General features: G+C 36.9%; 2 protein-coding genes across 2 annotated transcripts; one reads left to right on the top strand and one right to left on the bottom strand.

The window, feature by feature from the left end:
• Positions 1-352: 352 nt before the first annotated feature.
• On the top strand, positions 353-7,410 carry calub (calumenin b). The gene is made up of 8 exons (XM_082182770.1): positions 353-448; positions 1,025-1,267; positions 1,352-1,545; positions 2,728-2,894; positions 5,266-5,326; positions 5,411-5,610; positions 6,237-6,885; positions 6,917-7,410. The coding sequence occupies exons 2-7, from the start codon at positions 1,047-1,049 to the stop codon at positions 6,339-6,341; spliced, it is 948 nt and encodes a 315-aa protein (XP_082038896.1). The 5' UTR covers positions 353-448; positions 1,025-1,046; the 3' UTR covers positions 6,342-6,885; positions 6,917-7,410.
• On the bottom strand, positions 6,282-14,621 carry LOC309508198 (uncharacterized protein; the record flags this gene model as incomplete). Its single annotated transcript, XM_082182718.1, has 10 exons — positions 6,282-9,079; positions 9,441-9,461; positions 10,152-10,333; positions 10,529-10,607; positions 10,705-10,956; positions 11,033-11,233; positions 13,362-13,532; positions 13,614-13,724; positions 13,880-13,966; positions 14,544-14,621. 10 exons carry the CDS (start codon positions 14,619-14,621, stop codon positions 7,874-7,876), a joined length of 2,388 nt encoding a protein of 795 aa, XP_082038844.1. The 3' UTR covers positions 6,282-7,873.
• Positions 14,622-16,163: the final 1,542 nt, after the last annotated feature.

Consider the following 16,163-nt stretch of genomic DNA (forward strand, 5'->3'; position numbering starts at 1 on the left):
AAGATGTGTATAGGAGACTGGATTTCTTTTATTTTTTCCATTTTCCGCCCATTTTTATTAATATTAATGAAACAATTGACTAAAGACATATAAGAAAAGATTACTTCAAAAGGAGAAACATTAACATACAAGATAGCATTCTGAAGAAGGAGGGGGGTAATAATAAAATAAGTAAATAAAATAACGTGCCTTGAGGACGTGGCAGTTCTAAACCAATGGCATAATCACGTTTGGACTGAAGTGGACCAATCGCGAAGCGACTCAGAAGGCGTTTGCTCGGGCGGTCCTGAGTGCAATCTACAATCTGATTGGTGCGTTAAGGGAAGTCTGAGCGTTCTGTCCAATCTGATTGGTCGGTTGAAGGGGCCATCCAGGGGAAGCGTCTCAACTAGTTTGACATCCGGAGTTACTGAGATCAGCCGGGTGGCGTGAAACGCTACAATATTTGGTAGGTAAAGTTGCATCAAATCATTAAACAGTTTATCGAATATGCTCCGTTATGCTTCGCTGTTTCATTGATCTCGTTTGAGAGTGATTTGTATTTGCATGAAGCTTAATATGAGGACTTTAAAAGATGTTTGCATGTCTAAATATCTGTGACATTAATTGAACGTTACAATGAAATGTTATTAAGAAAAAAGAGATACTATCATTTATTTGGTAATACTTTGGAACAGCATTCATTGGACTAGCAAAAAAAGTAACTGGGTATTACCCTGATTGTTTTTTAGTTTTTTTTAATTTATATATATGTAACGTTAGGCTATTATGGGAGTGCCATGTAAATAATAGGCTATATAAATATCATAATCATTCAGTGCCATGGTACATTAATGCATAAATGCTCAGAGAATAAATATATAGAGAATTTACTCTATGCATCTAAGAGCTTCCTGTCACATAAATGAATGAACTATCAATGTATATAGAGTTAGCATGATAAGAAATTATTATTTGTAACAATATTGCATGTGTTTGCATTTATGTTCACTTGCTCTCCACTTCGCTTTTTGACCCTGTTAAGAAAAAAAAAATAGTACGTGAAGATGGACCTGTTGCCGCTCTTGTTGTTCGTCGCCCTCTGCGTTCTTCAGTCCTCCGGCAAACCCATGGAGAAGAAGGACCGCATCCATCACGACACCCCCCTAAGCAACAAGGAGCACGATGATGAGGATAATTTCGAGTACGACCACGAGGCTTTTCTCGGACAAGAGGAGGCAAAGACTTTTGACCAGCTCACTCCAGAGGAGAGCAAAGAGAGACTGGGGTAAAAACAGACGCACCACATATCTATGAGCTCTTCTGAGAAAGTTCTCTGGATCATTCACTCTCTCTTTCTTTCTGTCTACAGTAAGATCGTAGAAAAGATTGACGAGGATCACGACGGCTTTGTGACTGTTGATGAGATGAAGCGGTGGATCAAACATGCTCAGAAGCGATGGATCTATGACGATGTGGACCGGCAGTGGCAGGCTCATGATCTCAACTCAGATGCTTATGTCTCCTGGGAGGAATACAAGAACGCTACCTATGGTTACATCCTTGGTGTGTGTAATGTGTTAATTCATTAATTATATTTCTAAGGTTTTGCTCACGTTGCACATAAATCTGGTTTGGTTTTCCAATCTGATCTTTTGGACCGAGCAGCTATACCCTCATTTTGCAAGTGATGTAATCAAATCCATTTGTTGTGACTGTGCAGTCAATCTGAGTACAATCTGACCTCAAAACAACTAAAGGAATTTGAGTCAGGCCGAAAACTAAATACTGTTTAGTGTTTAACATGCAGTAGGGGTGTAACAATACCCTCATGTCACGATTCGATACACATCACGATACTGAACTCACGATGTGCTATTATTGTGATACTCCAAGACACATGATAAAAGGATAACAAGATATGTACTGTTGATTAAAACGCTAAATTTGATATTACATTGGGGGTGTAAATGAATAGGCTTGGACTTGGTGCTGGTGACCCAATGCACAGGACAATAGAGACATCAGAATAAAAATATTCATGATTCTGAAGCTGAAAATACAGAATTATTTTAGACAAATATGGTTGCACTCTGTAACTGACTAGATATATTGAAAATAATGTAGGCCACTTTTTACACAAATATTCTCCCATTGCATTATCATACATTATATTCAACATTATATATAGTAGTTTAATATAGTACTGACTAGGGATGGGCATTTCAAGCAAAAATAATATTCAAAGATCGATGGGTGTTATTCGAAAATCGCACCCCTCCCCCACATGCACGCACGCATGTATAGGCTACACTGTGAGACAATGTGTAGGCCTATCTTATTCTGTTGTCTGAGAGTTGATTGACAGCTTTTATGTGCGTTATTGGCAGCACCACCCTCTGGTTACATGAACGTGCCACCACCGCATCAGAACCGAAAACATGGGGATTTTTTTATAGACAATAATCGCACAACCTATTCGAAATTCTATTATATAATCAACTTATCGAATATTCGAAAATCGTGACTCATCCCTAGTACTGACACTAAAACTTTGAAAACTTGAATTTTTTCTCATACAGTAATTTTTATTTTGGGTGAACTGTCCATGATGCATATTGCTGCATTTTTGTATTGCGATATATTGTGACACGATATATTGTTACACCCCTTCCATGCAGTAAATTTACTGTTTCAACCAGGAATAGCTTGAAATCCCAACTAATATGATTGTCTATGTGTGTTTAGATGAAGCAGATCCCGAGGATGGTTTTAACTATAGACAAATGATGACCAGAGATGAGCGCCGTTTCAAGATGGCTGACCACGATGGTGACATGAGGGCAAACAAAGAAGAGTTTACAGCGTTTCTTCACCCAGAGGAGTTTGACTTCATGAAGGATATTGTAGTGCTGGTACGTCTGGACAGTCACACTTTGCATCTTCCATACCATTGCGGTTATCTTCTTTCTAGGGCTGTTGATGTAACACATTCATTCAGTTAATTTAGTTATGGAAAAAATAATGTGTTCAAATTAGAAACACTTTCAATGCACCCGCCCCAGACCTACATAGGTTATCATTTCATACAGTTGGTTGGTGATGAACATGATTCAGGGCAACAACAATTCTGTGGAGCCTTTAGAAGGAAGTTAGAATGCCGCTAAAATTGAAGATATGGAAGAAGTCTTTTTGTCTCATTTTATATCATATATATGATATAGTTAAAGGGATACTTCACCTCTGGAAAGATGAATGTGTATTTAAAATGGGTCATTTATGTAGAAGAAATGTGAAATTATTTTTGAATTTGGAGCTTTCTAGACTGAGAAAAGCCAGACAATGTATTTTTGGCTTATGTGGATGAAAGACAACAACTCCCAGAATGCACTTACTTCGCTGCCCTTAGGAGGCCACTCCCAAGCCACGCCTACCGGTTAAAGAAAACAACAAGCCTAGGCTACTAGTGAGATTCCGTGACGAGTTTACCCGGGATTTCGAGATCGCCCAAAATGTCCGGGATTCGGCTTTTGCGTTCTACAGTCGCCGTTCATCATGTTTACTGTGGCGAGCAGGACGAGGCTGAGGGGCGCAGGAGAACGGCGCGAGGCTGAGGGGCGCAGGAGAACGGCGCGAGGCTGAGGGGCGCGGGAGAACGGCGCGAGGCTGAGGGGCGCGGGAGAACGGCGCGAGGCCGGTGGCGTGATTACTGAGACGCACCGGTCTCCTATCTCTCACGGAGGAGCGGGAATTTTCTTAGCAATGTTAAAACGCACATCAACCGGTCACTTGTTTAGCGTTCATGTAAACACTACATTCAGATTCGCCAATCGGAATGAATTCAGTTAGATTGAAACAAATGGAACAGCTCCTCCTACTGGCTGTAGTCTTTAGCCTCTGGCCAAAAAATCCTCCGATGACGCAAAATGACGATTTTTGCGTCATCTGAGGATTTTTTCCAGACAAAAAATACATAAATCTCTCGTCTCAGGGGGATATGAGGGTAGAAAGCACGGTAATTCGAAAATACTACAGGTTTTCTACTAATACAAAGCTTAATGCTTAAATCCTGATGTATCCCTTTAAGCAATATTACACGAGTGCAATTGTGCCTATTAGTTTTATACAACAGTTCAATAAATAAGAAGTAAATATTGAACGAATCAAATGAATGAGGCTGTGTTTACACTGGCACAAAAAAATGAGATTTCACTGAATTTGTTGCACACGTGTAGAAACAAAAATAAGCACTAGATCTGATTATCATTTTTTTGCATCTGTTCTGAGCCACTTCCTTATGTGGTTTTAAATCATGAATTATATAAATAAAACCGTTTCACTTCTGAAAGCTACATTATATTACTCTGCAATGAGGTGATAACTGCTGTTTCTGATTCAAAACCCGAGGGTCAACCATGTCACATAGTATAGCGCATAGCGCTCATCAACAGGATCATTTTGGGAGAGGATTAATGTAAACACAGATATCGGATACCAGTCACGTCTAAAGTGATTGTAAACAGGCATGACAAAAAAATCGTGTTTGGTTAAAAGATCAGATCTGTGCTGTATAAACACAGCCTGAATGACTCATTTAGACATTTACTGCCACCTAATGGCAGTTTAAGTTTCTTATTTAGAGAATCATTTCATTAAAAAGACATTTCAAAATTCCATAATAAAAAAAAAAACATTAAAGGGATAGTTTTCCCAAAAATGAAAGTTCTGTCATAATTTACTCGCCCTTTCTTTCTTTCTTTCTTTTGCGGAACATAAAAGAAGATATTTTGAAGAATGTTGGTAACCAAACTGTTTTGGTTGCCAGTGACTTCCATTGTATGAACCAAAAAAATACTGAGAGATTTCTCAAATTATCTTAATTTATGTACCACAGAACAAAGGTTTGAATGAACATGAGGGAGAGTAAATGATTACAGAATTTTCATTTTTGCTGAACAATTTATTTAATACCCATTTAAAACCCATTAATCTGATGGCGTTGTTTATGCAATTGTAATTGCAATGTAAATGCATTCATGAGCTGCAATAAACGGTCTGTAAATATATCTAAATACTAATTCAGATGCAGCCTTAAAACAAACAAACAAAAAACATGGCCATTGTAGCCTAAAAGTAAAAATTAATTTTGTGTTGAGTCAAATAAAATATTTATCTCTCAAGCTACTTTTTGTAATGCTTTTCTCATTTAACACAATAATGACTTGTCACTTTAAATGATCTTTTGGAGGTAATTAGAATTTTTTTTGTCTATGTTTTGATCTACAGGAGACCATGGAGGACATTGATAAAAATGGAGATGGTTTCATCGACTTGGATGAATATATTGGTAAGTCGTGTTTTTTTTAAGTGTGTATATAAGTTTCCTGTTCCATGTGTTGATTTGTCTTACTTGTGTCCTTGTGTATTTCAGGTGATATGTACAGCCAGAATGGAGACCCAACTGAACCAGAATGGGTGAAAACCGAAAGGGAACAGTTTACAGAGTTCAGGGATAAAAACAAAGATGGCCGTATGGATAAAGATGAGACCCGTGACTGGATCTTACCCTCCGATTATGATCATGCAGAGGCTGAGGCCAAACACCTTCTGTATGAGTCTGATGCAGATCAGGTAAAAACATGGTAACTCTGTGAAGCTTGCATTTGAAGGGACCCTTTGCAAAAAAGTCATAGCCATTACGTATTTAGCTATCTTGTGTGAAAGTTGTAGTTTGCTCTACGCCCTAAACCATTAAAATCATTGTAAAGTGAATTTCTCTCTCTCTCTCTCAAAAAAAGTAAGCTATTTGCATGAAGTTTAAATGGCTTTTAAATAAATAAAGGCAATAAATACATAAATAGTTTTAGCAAAACAGAACATTCTAGCATCATTTAATCACTCTCATGTCATTGAAAACCTATGTAATGAAAAGTTTAGCGCAACATCCATGCAAAGTAGATGGAAAAACAGTTTCCGGGTTTAGTCAACCTGCTAAACATCTCCTTTTGTGATCCATGGAAAACATTTGGCAGATGCTTTTGTTCAAAGCAACTTACATTGCGTTTAAGGCACCGCCATGCTCTACTACTGTTCGAGCTCCAGAAATGATGCATTTTTATATGAATTAATTTGATTTCATTAATAAGCCATAATTCTATTGTTCAGGGGTGATAAAAGCAAATAAAAAAGAATTTTCTTTTCTTTTCTTTTTTTTTTTGAAAGCTGCTTCAATAACTGCTTTTTTCCCCCCATGATAGGATGGACATCTCACAAAGCAGGAAATTGTGGATAAGTATGACCTATTTGTCGGGAGCCAAGTAACAGATTTTGGAGAAGCTCTGGTCCGACACGATGAATTTTAATTTAGAACAATTTACACTTGTGAAATGCAAAAAGAACAATTTATTTTATGATTTCATTACTGTGTTTACAAAACATTTCAGTTTTTTTTTACGCTGACTCGATCAAATCCAATTTTTTTGCCTTTTTCGTGAACATGTCTTTCGTAGCTTAACACTCATCGGCGTTGGATTCTGATGCGATTTAAAATGCTCTGATGAAGTAATATTCAGGTCAGCTTGTGAAGCTTGTCAAAGTGATGTGTAGAGGTTTGCCTAATGGTTTGGAATGCACTAAAAGCACCCATATAATGCAGCATAATGGCATTTGTGTAACCCAACACAACATAGAGCACTTGTTTCAAGTGGATATATTGCACATAATATGAATCTTTTAAAAATAAAAAAAACAACCAATACCATTATGTAAACTACTTCTCTAAATAATACCAAATGTCTTACAACCACTACATGTACATGTTCTTCATCTTCATTTAGCCAGAGAATGTATGATATTGAAAATCAAGCATAGTAATAGATCATAGTTTGAATGTTGTGTAATTTCATTGTCTTTGGATCAAAACAGACCTAAACCAGAGTTCAGGATTTGTTTATTTCTCGAGCCTGCAGGAACACGGGATGTCGTGGCTCGATGTGCTGATCTATGATCAGTTTTATTGTTCTTTCATACTCAAAGGACAGAAACTATCAACTAATCTGGGGCTCTTTTATGAATAAAACCCCTGCTCAAAGGACCACTGAACACCATTGTGACCTGTCAGTAAGACCTTTATGAAGTGTTAGTACTGTCATTAATGGACTGAACCACAAACTAAAGCTGTTTTTTCCTCAAGTGCCTTTTTCTGTCTCCCTTAGCCTTCAAACTGCTTCGTTATTATGCGAGGCTTTGTTTTCTTACCTTTTTTCCCTTGTGCAATTCATACATGACTGAAAATGACCGCCTCACTTAATGTTAGTATATGGTTTGTGTATATATGTCTATAATTGAATGTGAACAATATGCTGTGGTCAGGTATTGTAAATACTGTCTTATAGCTGAGAGTGTTTTCTCAATAAAATTGATCAAAACGAATCACGTTTTTAATTGTTTCCATTTGTGGGGTTTCCAGGTGAATTGCTAGTTTATGGAGATACTAATCCTATCCACTAGGGGGGGGATCCTGGTCATTTGTCCTTAATTGACTTCTTTTCAGCCCATAATGCACAAAAACATTTTTAGGCCTATTCCCATGGTTTTCCATTACTTTGACTTTGATGTTATGCAATATTACCATAATGAACGTAATTTTAATTTTAGCTGATGAACCATCGACACCACAGATAATCTTATTGTTTGTCATGAGTAGATTTTATTTTATTTTTACATTGCAATGCAAAGTGCAATTTCAATACAAAGGAAGCATGTCTATGCAATGTTGTACATATTGTAGGAAGGACACGGGATGTTCCCATTTTACGAAGGCTTATTTGGTGCTCAAGCTTAATATTGTAATTTCAAACAAGTGTTGTAGAGCATTTTTAGCTTTCATCAATCTTCATCTCCCATCATTACTTTCATCTGTGTCGAGTTGTTCATTGAAACATTCTATCTCCACGTCATGAGGATCATGAACATAGTTGAGATGTTGACCACTTGTATCTAGATTAGATACAGACCCCCCTTCTAGGCTACTGTCATCTAAATTTGTTGCAATGTCCTCGTTAACATAAGATATGTTTGAGCTTGATGTGCTGTTCGTCTCTGCTGCCAGACATCGTTCTGATCCATTGTATTGACTTGAATCGAGTGTTAATGAGCTTAGATGTGTTTGTAAGTCAGTGTTTAAGATTTTTTGTGTAGCAGTGTCCTGGTTGCTTACATCCTGAAACTTTTGTACAGAACTTTCAACAACTAAAACCCGAGGATCTATATTAAGATCACCAGATTTTCTGATTCCATCTGATTTCAACATTTCTGAATATTTGACGGAGGGTTTGTTGGCCTCTAAAACCAAGACTTTAGGGTTCGTGATATATGCCTCTCCTTTATAAATGGAGAATTCTGCTTGTGTAGCAGCATCTTCTGGAGCAGAGTTTTGTGTACGATCTCTTTCTTGACTTTCAGTTGAGTTTGTTTGTATTCTGTCCAGGTCAGCCTTGAATCTGTGCTTCCCAGAAATTGTTTCGTGCCTTAATTCCAGTGGATTTGCATGAATTATTGCTTCGAAGTCAGTTTTTACATCTGTATGGCCAGTATTAAGTATTTCGTAGTCTCTGTTGACTTCTTTGATGTGTGTATTGAGTATTTCTGACTCATTTAAGTCTTCACAATATGAAGTGGTTCTTTTTGATTGTATTTCAAATTCTTCTGTGATATAGTTGTCATCTAATTCACAATCCAAGTTAATTTCTTCTAAATCAGTACAGACTTCCGCCTCTGTTCTGAACGTAGTCTCCATATATCCTTCACCCTCTTCATCACATTCCCGAACCACAACGTAGTCACGAAATGTCACCGTTCTATTGTTAAACCTATTCACGGGTCTTCCGTTGGGCCGCAGTGCCAGATAATTGCGTCTTGGTTCCCTGTTAAAGGTGATTGATGGCAAGTTCACAGATGATGGTGGTGGTGGTTCCTCTTTTTTGGTGTAGATGCCCTGTTTGCCGTAGAAAGGTGAGGTCGAGTAGTCGTACTCTATGAATGCCTCGTTGTGATGCGAGAATGCTTCCTCCACCAAGGGCATCGGGCGGCTGTGGTTCACCTGTCACAGAAAAACTGTATTTACAATTGCTTCTCTGAAAAAAAACATTTCTAATGTTTAAAAGCACAAATGCACAAGAGTTACTATGGGAAATTTGAAGGTGCACTAGTAATATTGTCCTTATTTATATTAAAATAGTTTAAAATGATCTACACTACACAGTCGTGTACACTTATCTACACTAATCTACACTTTGATTCAACTGACTCATAGAACTGCTTTATCAAACCAGTTTAGTAACAAAACGGCTTGTCAATATACTCTTTAAGAAACCATTGTATTTCCACTTTCAACTCTTTATGTAATGAAAAATACTGTACAATGAGGTTCACTAAGGGGGAATAAAGTGACATTAACTCACCATCTGGAACCATCTCAGACTCTAGACATGAAAAATTAAGAAATGCAAAAAGATTCACTTTGAGACTTGTTTATAAATGTACAAAAAAATTTTGAATCTTGAAAAGATATGCCATTTAAAAGTTTTGGGTAAGCAAGACATTTAAAAAAAAATAAATTAATACTTTTAAAGTGTCAAAAGTATAACAATGAAGACATAATGTTACAGAAGATTTCAATTTCAAATAAATGCTGTTTTTTATATATAAAAAAATCCAGAAAAAATATATCATGCTTTCCACAAAAATATTAAGCAGCACAACTCTTTTCAACATAATAAGACATGTTTCTTGATCACCAAATCAGCAAATTAGAAGGATTTCTGAAGGATTACGTGACACTGAAGACTGGAATAATGATGCTGAAAATTCAGCTTTGCATCAAAGAAATAAATTACATTTTAAAATGCATTAAAAATAAAAAGCAGACATTTAATATTGTAATAATATTTTGAAATTTTTCTATAGTTTTTCTTTTTCTTTTAAAAGCTTACATACCCAAGATTTTTGATTGGTAGTGTAAGAATTTGGAAGTAAAAGTAGTTACACTGCTCTGTTTCTTATGTATTGGGAATAATACGTTTGGAACAAATGGACATTTTCAGTACATATGCAAAGTTTAACATGTCCTTTGTCCATGTTGTGCAAGTTTGCATGAATAGATTTTGTCTTACCACATTAGAGTCACTACTGTCAGCCACATTGGTCCGGATGGAATGATCCCGCTTCTCTCTGCTCATCCGAATGCAGCGCACCAGTGTGAATAAGGCAATGGCCAGCAGGATCAGACACACCCCTGTCCTGCCCACTGTCTCACTGCTATACAGATGCCCCGCGCCCAAAGGACCCTGTGGAACTTATATAATGCATTTACTGTTTATTATTTAATGTTGTAGCAAGTTTTGCACAGACAAACCTGTATTCCTAGGCATACATTAATTGTGAGCAAACTAAAAGTGGGTGAAAACTAAAATATATATTTATTTCATATATATTTGTATATTCCCGATTAAGATAAGAATCCAGAGTTTTCTAGAAGATTTTCAAGTACCTGGTTGGCCTTTCTGAAGAACTTCCACATGTAATGCAGCTTTAACAGTGTCTCCTGATTCCAGGTCAGTGGCCAGAACCTGCAACACAGTTGCCAATTGTCATTTTCTAGAATAAGTAGTAGTAGAATACTGTTCAGAATTTGCTTATGAATGTAGTCTACTGTAAATGTCATACCTCTAGGAAGTATTTGTGGCTGGGATGTAGTCGGTTGGTTTTAGCAATGAGCAGTCCCTCTTGTGTAATGTAAAAAAGCCGAGAGCTGTTGTGTTGAGAGTTTAGAGAATACTGCAGTCTGGGATTGAAGCCCTTTAACCCACAAACATAAAACAAACTCAGTTTCTTAGGCTTAAACAGGAACATGAGCCCATATTTCATGCAATGAATGTCAAGCCAGGGCCTTTGTGATGTTGAAATTGGATGTTGACTCTGAGGTGTTACAGCTGTGTGGTTGTAAGGATATTATGTGATCTTGTAAGCGTTGTGATCTTGTTGAGTCACGTACATCGGAGAAGTCTTGATCCGTGGCCTCCAGGATGAGTAATGTGTTGCCGTACGTCATGACAAGCGAGGCAGGACTTGTGCTCTCACTGACAAAGCCACGGTACGCTGAACGGTTGAACTGGGGCGGAAACTTGTTTTCTGCAAGAACCCTCACCAGAACCGTGGCTACTGCATACTTCAGAGGGTCATCCGTCTGAGCTGCCTGAGCAGAAACATCGCAATGCTTTCAAAATGCAATAGGGAAAACAAATATATATATAATACATATATATATGTATTCAAAAATAAAGCAGATATTATTTAAAATATATTTTACTTTTTAAAATGTTTAGTCTTAACTCTCAGACGCACCATAACACGCAGTCTCAGTGTCGGGATCAGCAGTCTGTTCTCCACACGTCTGGTTATCTTTACTTCTCCAGAACTACTGTCAATGACAAATCTGCCATTATCTGCCCCTGTATTAAAGCACACACACATATATATATATAATAATAAATATATTTACCAAGGAGTTTAGATAAGGTTCAATGGCAGAGGCAGAGCCGCCTTAACCTAATGTTAGGCCCCGGGGCTGAGAGGTTTTGTAGGCCCCCCATCCCCTCAATTTAAAGAGTCTCATTTAAAAAAAGTGTAATAGCCTATCTATAGGTAATCTACATCACAAAATGCATTAGTTTCTTTCGAGACCTACAACAGTGTTTTTTTTAAATATTGTTTTTCATTTTAATATTGTTATTAACATATCACTGAGCACATAAACACAAGACACTTTATTTAACAACCACACACAGCAACTAAATTTCAACTTTATGCAAATGAGAAGCGATTTTCGCGAGCGACGACCAATAGGAAAGAAGCCTTTCAGTGGAGCTCAGCTCCCGTCACCGTCTCGAGTGAAATTGCATGTGAATCGGCAAGACCGAAGAGTTCAAGGGCGATTTCACTGTTTTATATGATTTGACTGTAACTAACCACAAACATGGATATAATAAAATGATGCATGGAAAAGAAACTGTCGACAGTCTCAGTGAGTTTAATTCATACATTTATAGTTCGAGTGTTGTAGTTTTATGATGCAAGTTTAGCACTGCTGCAGTTCATTTTACAGTGCATTATGTTGACTATTAGGGACAAGAAAATGTATTAGCCTATTTGTCAAATTCGGATGACGTTTTAGTAATTGATGACAGTATGAGTGAGTTTAATTTGTAGATTGATCGATCGTTAATCTAGTAAATTATTTAATCCCTGAACACTGCTGTGTGGTAGATATAAAAACACTCTCCCAACAGCATACTGTTTCTTTTGAGCCTAATTCCTAGTCAAATTAAAATGATATAGTTGTATAATATCACTTGTGGTGGTGTTTTGTATAGATGTGGTCAGACGAGCAGTCTCGCCTCATTCGCGCCGCGGGACCTCTAGACGCGCGTAAACGCGTCTTTACAACACTGAAATCACTCGCGCCAGACGCTCTATTCGCGTTTGGTGTGAACGCACCTTAACAATAACATTAGAGCGACAGCACTACCAACGTCCACAAGCGACTAGCGACATACAGCGACAAAATCTGACAAGTTAAAACAATATGACCTTTTCAGCTCATCATGAACCTGAACATGGGAGGCCCCTGAACTTGGGAGGCCCCTGGGCTTCAGCCCAGGTAAGCCCGTGCATTAAGGCGGCCTTGGGCAGAGGATAATCACCTGACAGGATGGAGTACTTTACTGGCGTTCTGAGACCCTCATCGCCATCCAAAGCTTGAATCGGACCCGGACAGAAATCCAAGACAATGTCCTGAGTGACAATTAATCAGATAATAGAAGGAATCATATACACTTTTTTTTTTTTTTTACTGATCAACAGAGAACAGTGAAGACCTTTACATTAACAAACAAATTATTTTCAATATAAATGCTGTTCTTTTTAACTTTCTACTCATCGAAGAATCCTGAAATAATGTATTAGGTTTTCACAAAAAGATTAGGTAACTGTTGTCAACATTGATAATAATAAGAAATGTTTCTTGAGCAGCAAATCAGCATATTAGAATGATTTCTGAAGGATCATGTGACACTGAAGACTGGAGTAATGATGCTGAAAATTCAGTATTGCATCACATAATAATATTCTACAATATTGCCTTTTTTAACTATTTCTGTATTTAATAATAAATAAAAAAATTTGACCAACCTCAAACTTTTGAATTGTAATAGGTTATAGTTCAGACATTGAGATGTTTTGTTTTGTAGCTAAAATTGTCAAATTAACATCCCTCATGTTTATAGAAAGAAATTAATTGTTTATTTTATACATTCATTTATTACCTGCTCGTTCTCTGTGATGTTGGCGGTGTACAGGGGGTTGGCACATATGCGTTTGCCTTGATTGGCTGAGAGAAGAGTGCAAGGCTGGAATTGTGGGTATTGGTCGTCCCCATCTGTCACATTGATGATTACAGTTGCTGTTGTGTTGTAGTGCTCATTTGTGTTAGTCTCCTAAAGCCACATGAACATATGAGTACATGTTTTTCATCTTTTTTATCATTACTAAACACGTATTTTCTGTGTGTACTTTACCACTGCAGAAATAGTCAGTCGGAGCTGAGTTTTGATCTCGTAGTCCAATGACTTGTTGAGAATCACTTTGCCACTGTTGGGCAAGTCCACTCGAAAATACCAGGCATCAGGCTGGAAATATATGATCAAATGTCAACAGATGATTATCAGGTAGCCAATTTGATTCATCACCAACAAAATTGAAGTCAGATGAGACTAAAGTATAGGACTAGCAGAAGATTTCTACTGTGGGTTTGTAGATCTGAAGAGGTGTTTGGTTCACCTACTGATGTTTCATCAATGATGTATGTGAGCGTGTCTCCATCAGCATCTGTGGCCTCGACTGTAAACGCTACAGAGTTCACCGCTGTCAACTGAACATACACATCAAACGAGAACATCTCACGAATGGAGTGTATATACACATAATACAAAATATATAGACAAAAGTTTGGGCTCGGTAAGAAGAAAGAAGTCTCTTATGCTCACCGAGGCTGCATTGATTTGATTAGAAATACAGCAAAAAATGGAATAAGTGAAATATTATTACAATTAAAAATAAAATAAAATTATATTTGAATTTATTTTAAAATGTAATGTATTTCTGTGATGGCAAAGCTGAATTTTCATCAGCCATTACTCCAGTCTTCAGTGTGTCACATGATCCGTCAGAAATCATGCTGATTTGCTATTATTATTATCAATGTTGAAAACAGTTGTGCTGCTTAATATTTTTGTGGAAACTGATACTTTTTGTCAGGATTCTTTGATGAATAGAAAGTTCAAAATAACTTTTGTAACATTTACAATTCTTTACTGTCTCTTTTGATCAATTAAATGCATTCTTGCTGAATAATAATAATAAAAAATCTTACGGAGCCCAAACTTTTGAGCGGTTAGTGTATGTCAATGCATGAAAGAAAACATTTGTTGTTTTGGTGTGTCTTTTACCTCGCTGAGCTGCAGAGGTTGTATGGAGCTTTGCAGGAATTCAGGTTTGTTGTCGTTCTCGTTCAGAACCTCTACCATGATCCTGTGTTCAGCCTGATAACAACATTTGACTTTTATTTGACGTGTAAATTATACAGCTAAATCAAATTTTCTAAGAGGATGCTGCTGTATGTCACAGATAATTGAACTTACCTGTAGGGTTTTATGTTTGTAGCACCTTAGAGTTGCTGTTAAAACGGAGCCATGTATCTGTAATATCATCATAGTCAGATGCTATTATTTAAACAAGACAGAAGATGATAGTGTAATTGCATGCATTTATTGATCTTTGTTTAATGTTACCTCACGGTCAATAACTCTAGTTGACGTCGAGTTCAGTCTGACAGTTCTTCCCTCCAGATAAAACCAATCAGCATCTTTTCCAGAAACCTTTAAGTGCATGTGATCGGCTGATGGGTGTGCAGTGAATCCAAGGTTGGCAATAAATGTTCCCATCAGGCTGTTCTCTTTGACTGTGGCAAACACGTCATGACCACCGTCACATTCACTGGCTGACAAAAAAAAAAAAAAAAACATAACATTGAACAGTCAAAATTCCTTGTTTTTGCCTGCTGTAGTCAATATTTAGCATGTTGTTGTATGTGAAGTCGTTTGAGGTTGTATGGATGCATGCATGTCAAGTGTGTGTGTGTGTGTGAGAGAGAGAGTGAGTGATAGAGAGTGTGTGTTTTTTCCATGTGATTTGTCTCTGTTTGTGTTTATACCAATTACAGAATGCCGGCTGACCACTGAATAAAGGTGGCAGAATATTAGAATCTTCCACAGTGGCTGTTGACTGAAGATCAACCTCAAAAACATTTCTCACTGCGGGGATAAAAAAACAATTATGTTAAAAATAACTTTTTGTTATAATATTTACTGTCTGTTAAAGTGTAGAACATTACTGAAAGCTCAACAATTTATTCTCATGCCATTGTTTGTATAGTACCATCTATACCATCATAATACAGCTCATTATAAATTGGCTAATTTAGCTCAAGGGAAACAGATGCTGGTTGAATGTAGCTAAAAAGGCTGGAATTATTGCATTCATGTTTAGAAAATCCAGCATGGAGTAACATGACCTGACGTATGATCTAAGAAAGACTTTCAGCAAACAGCCCTGCTCTTGTTTAAGACTTATAAATCTCCTAAAGAGGTTTTCAGCAGACAGTTAAGCCTTCTTACGTGCAAACACCCAAACACACACTTGCTTACAAACGTATTCGAGCTGTATTAAACAATTTCCATTCAAGTAATCAAGGACACATTTAATTATGCTGTACATTGTTCAATACAACGTTCCAAACAAGGTAACTTTAATGCTTACATTGTAATATGTAGTACAGCAGGCCTATAATATAATTAAGCAATAATATGAAAGGGTGTTGATAGGCATGACGTGCAGCATTTTTTTTTAAAACATTGTTTTATGTGATATCCTTTTGGTAGAAGATTTTTTTATGTTTATATTATTTGAAATAGATGAATTATTATTATTATGAAAACATAAAACATTTGCTACTATTTAACAACTATATTGATTCTTTATTCATTTAGCTTAGTTGAAATAAATAGATA

The sequence above is a fragment of the Leuciscus leuciscus genome, assembly GCF_965113295.1.
Source record: "Leuciscus leuciscus genome assembly, chromosome: 10".
NCBI classification, from domain to species: domain Eukaryota; kingdom Metazoa; phylum Chordata; class Actinopteri; order Cypriniformes; family Leuciscidae; genus Leuciscus; species Leuciscus leuciscus.

What these genes read in the sequence shown, in the direction of transcription:
- calub (XM_082182770.1), top strand. Translation starts at nt 1,047, where the DNA reads ATGGACCTGTTGCCGCTCTTGTTGTTCGTCGCCCTCTGCGTTCTTCAG. An exon ending in TGAAGGATATTGTAGTGCTG is followed by an intron (nt 2,895 to 5,265) that starts GTACGTCTGGAC and finishes TTTGATCTACAG; the next exon opens with GAGACCATGGAGGACATTGA. An exon ending in ATGAGTCTGATGCAGATCAG is followed by an intron (nt 5,611 to 6,236) that starts GTAAAAACATGG and finishes CCCCCATGATAG; the next exon opens with GATGGACATCTCACAAAGCA.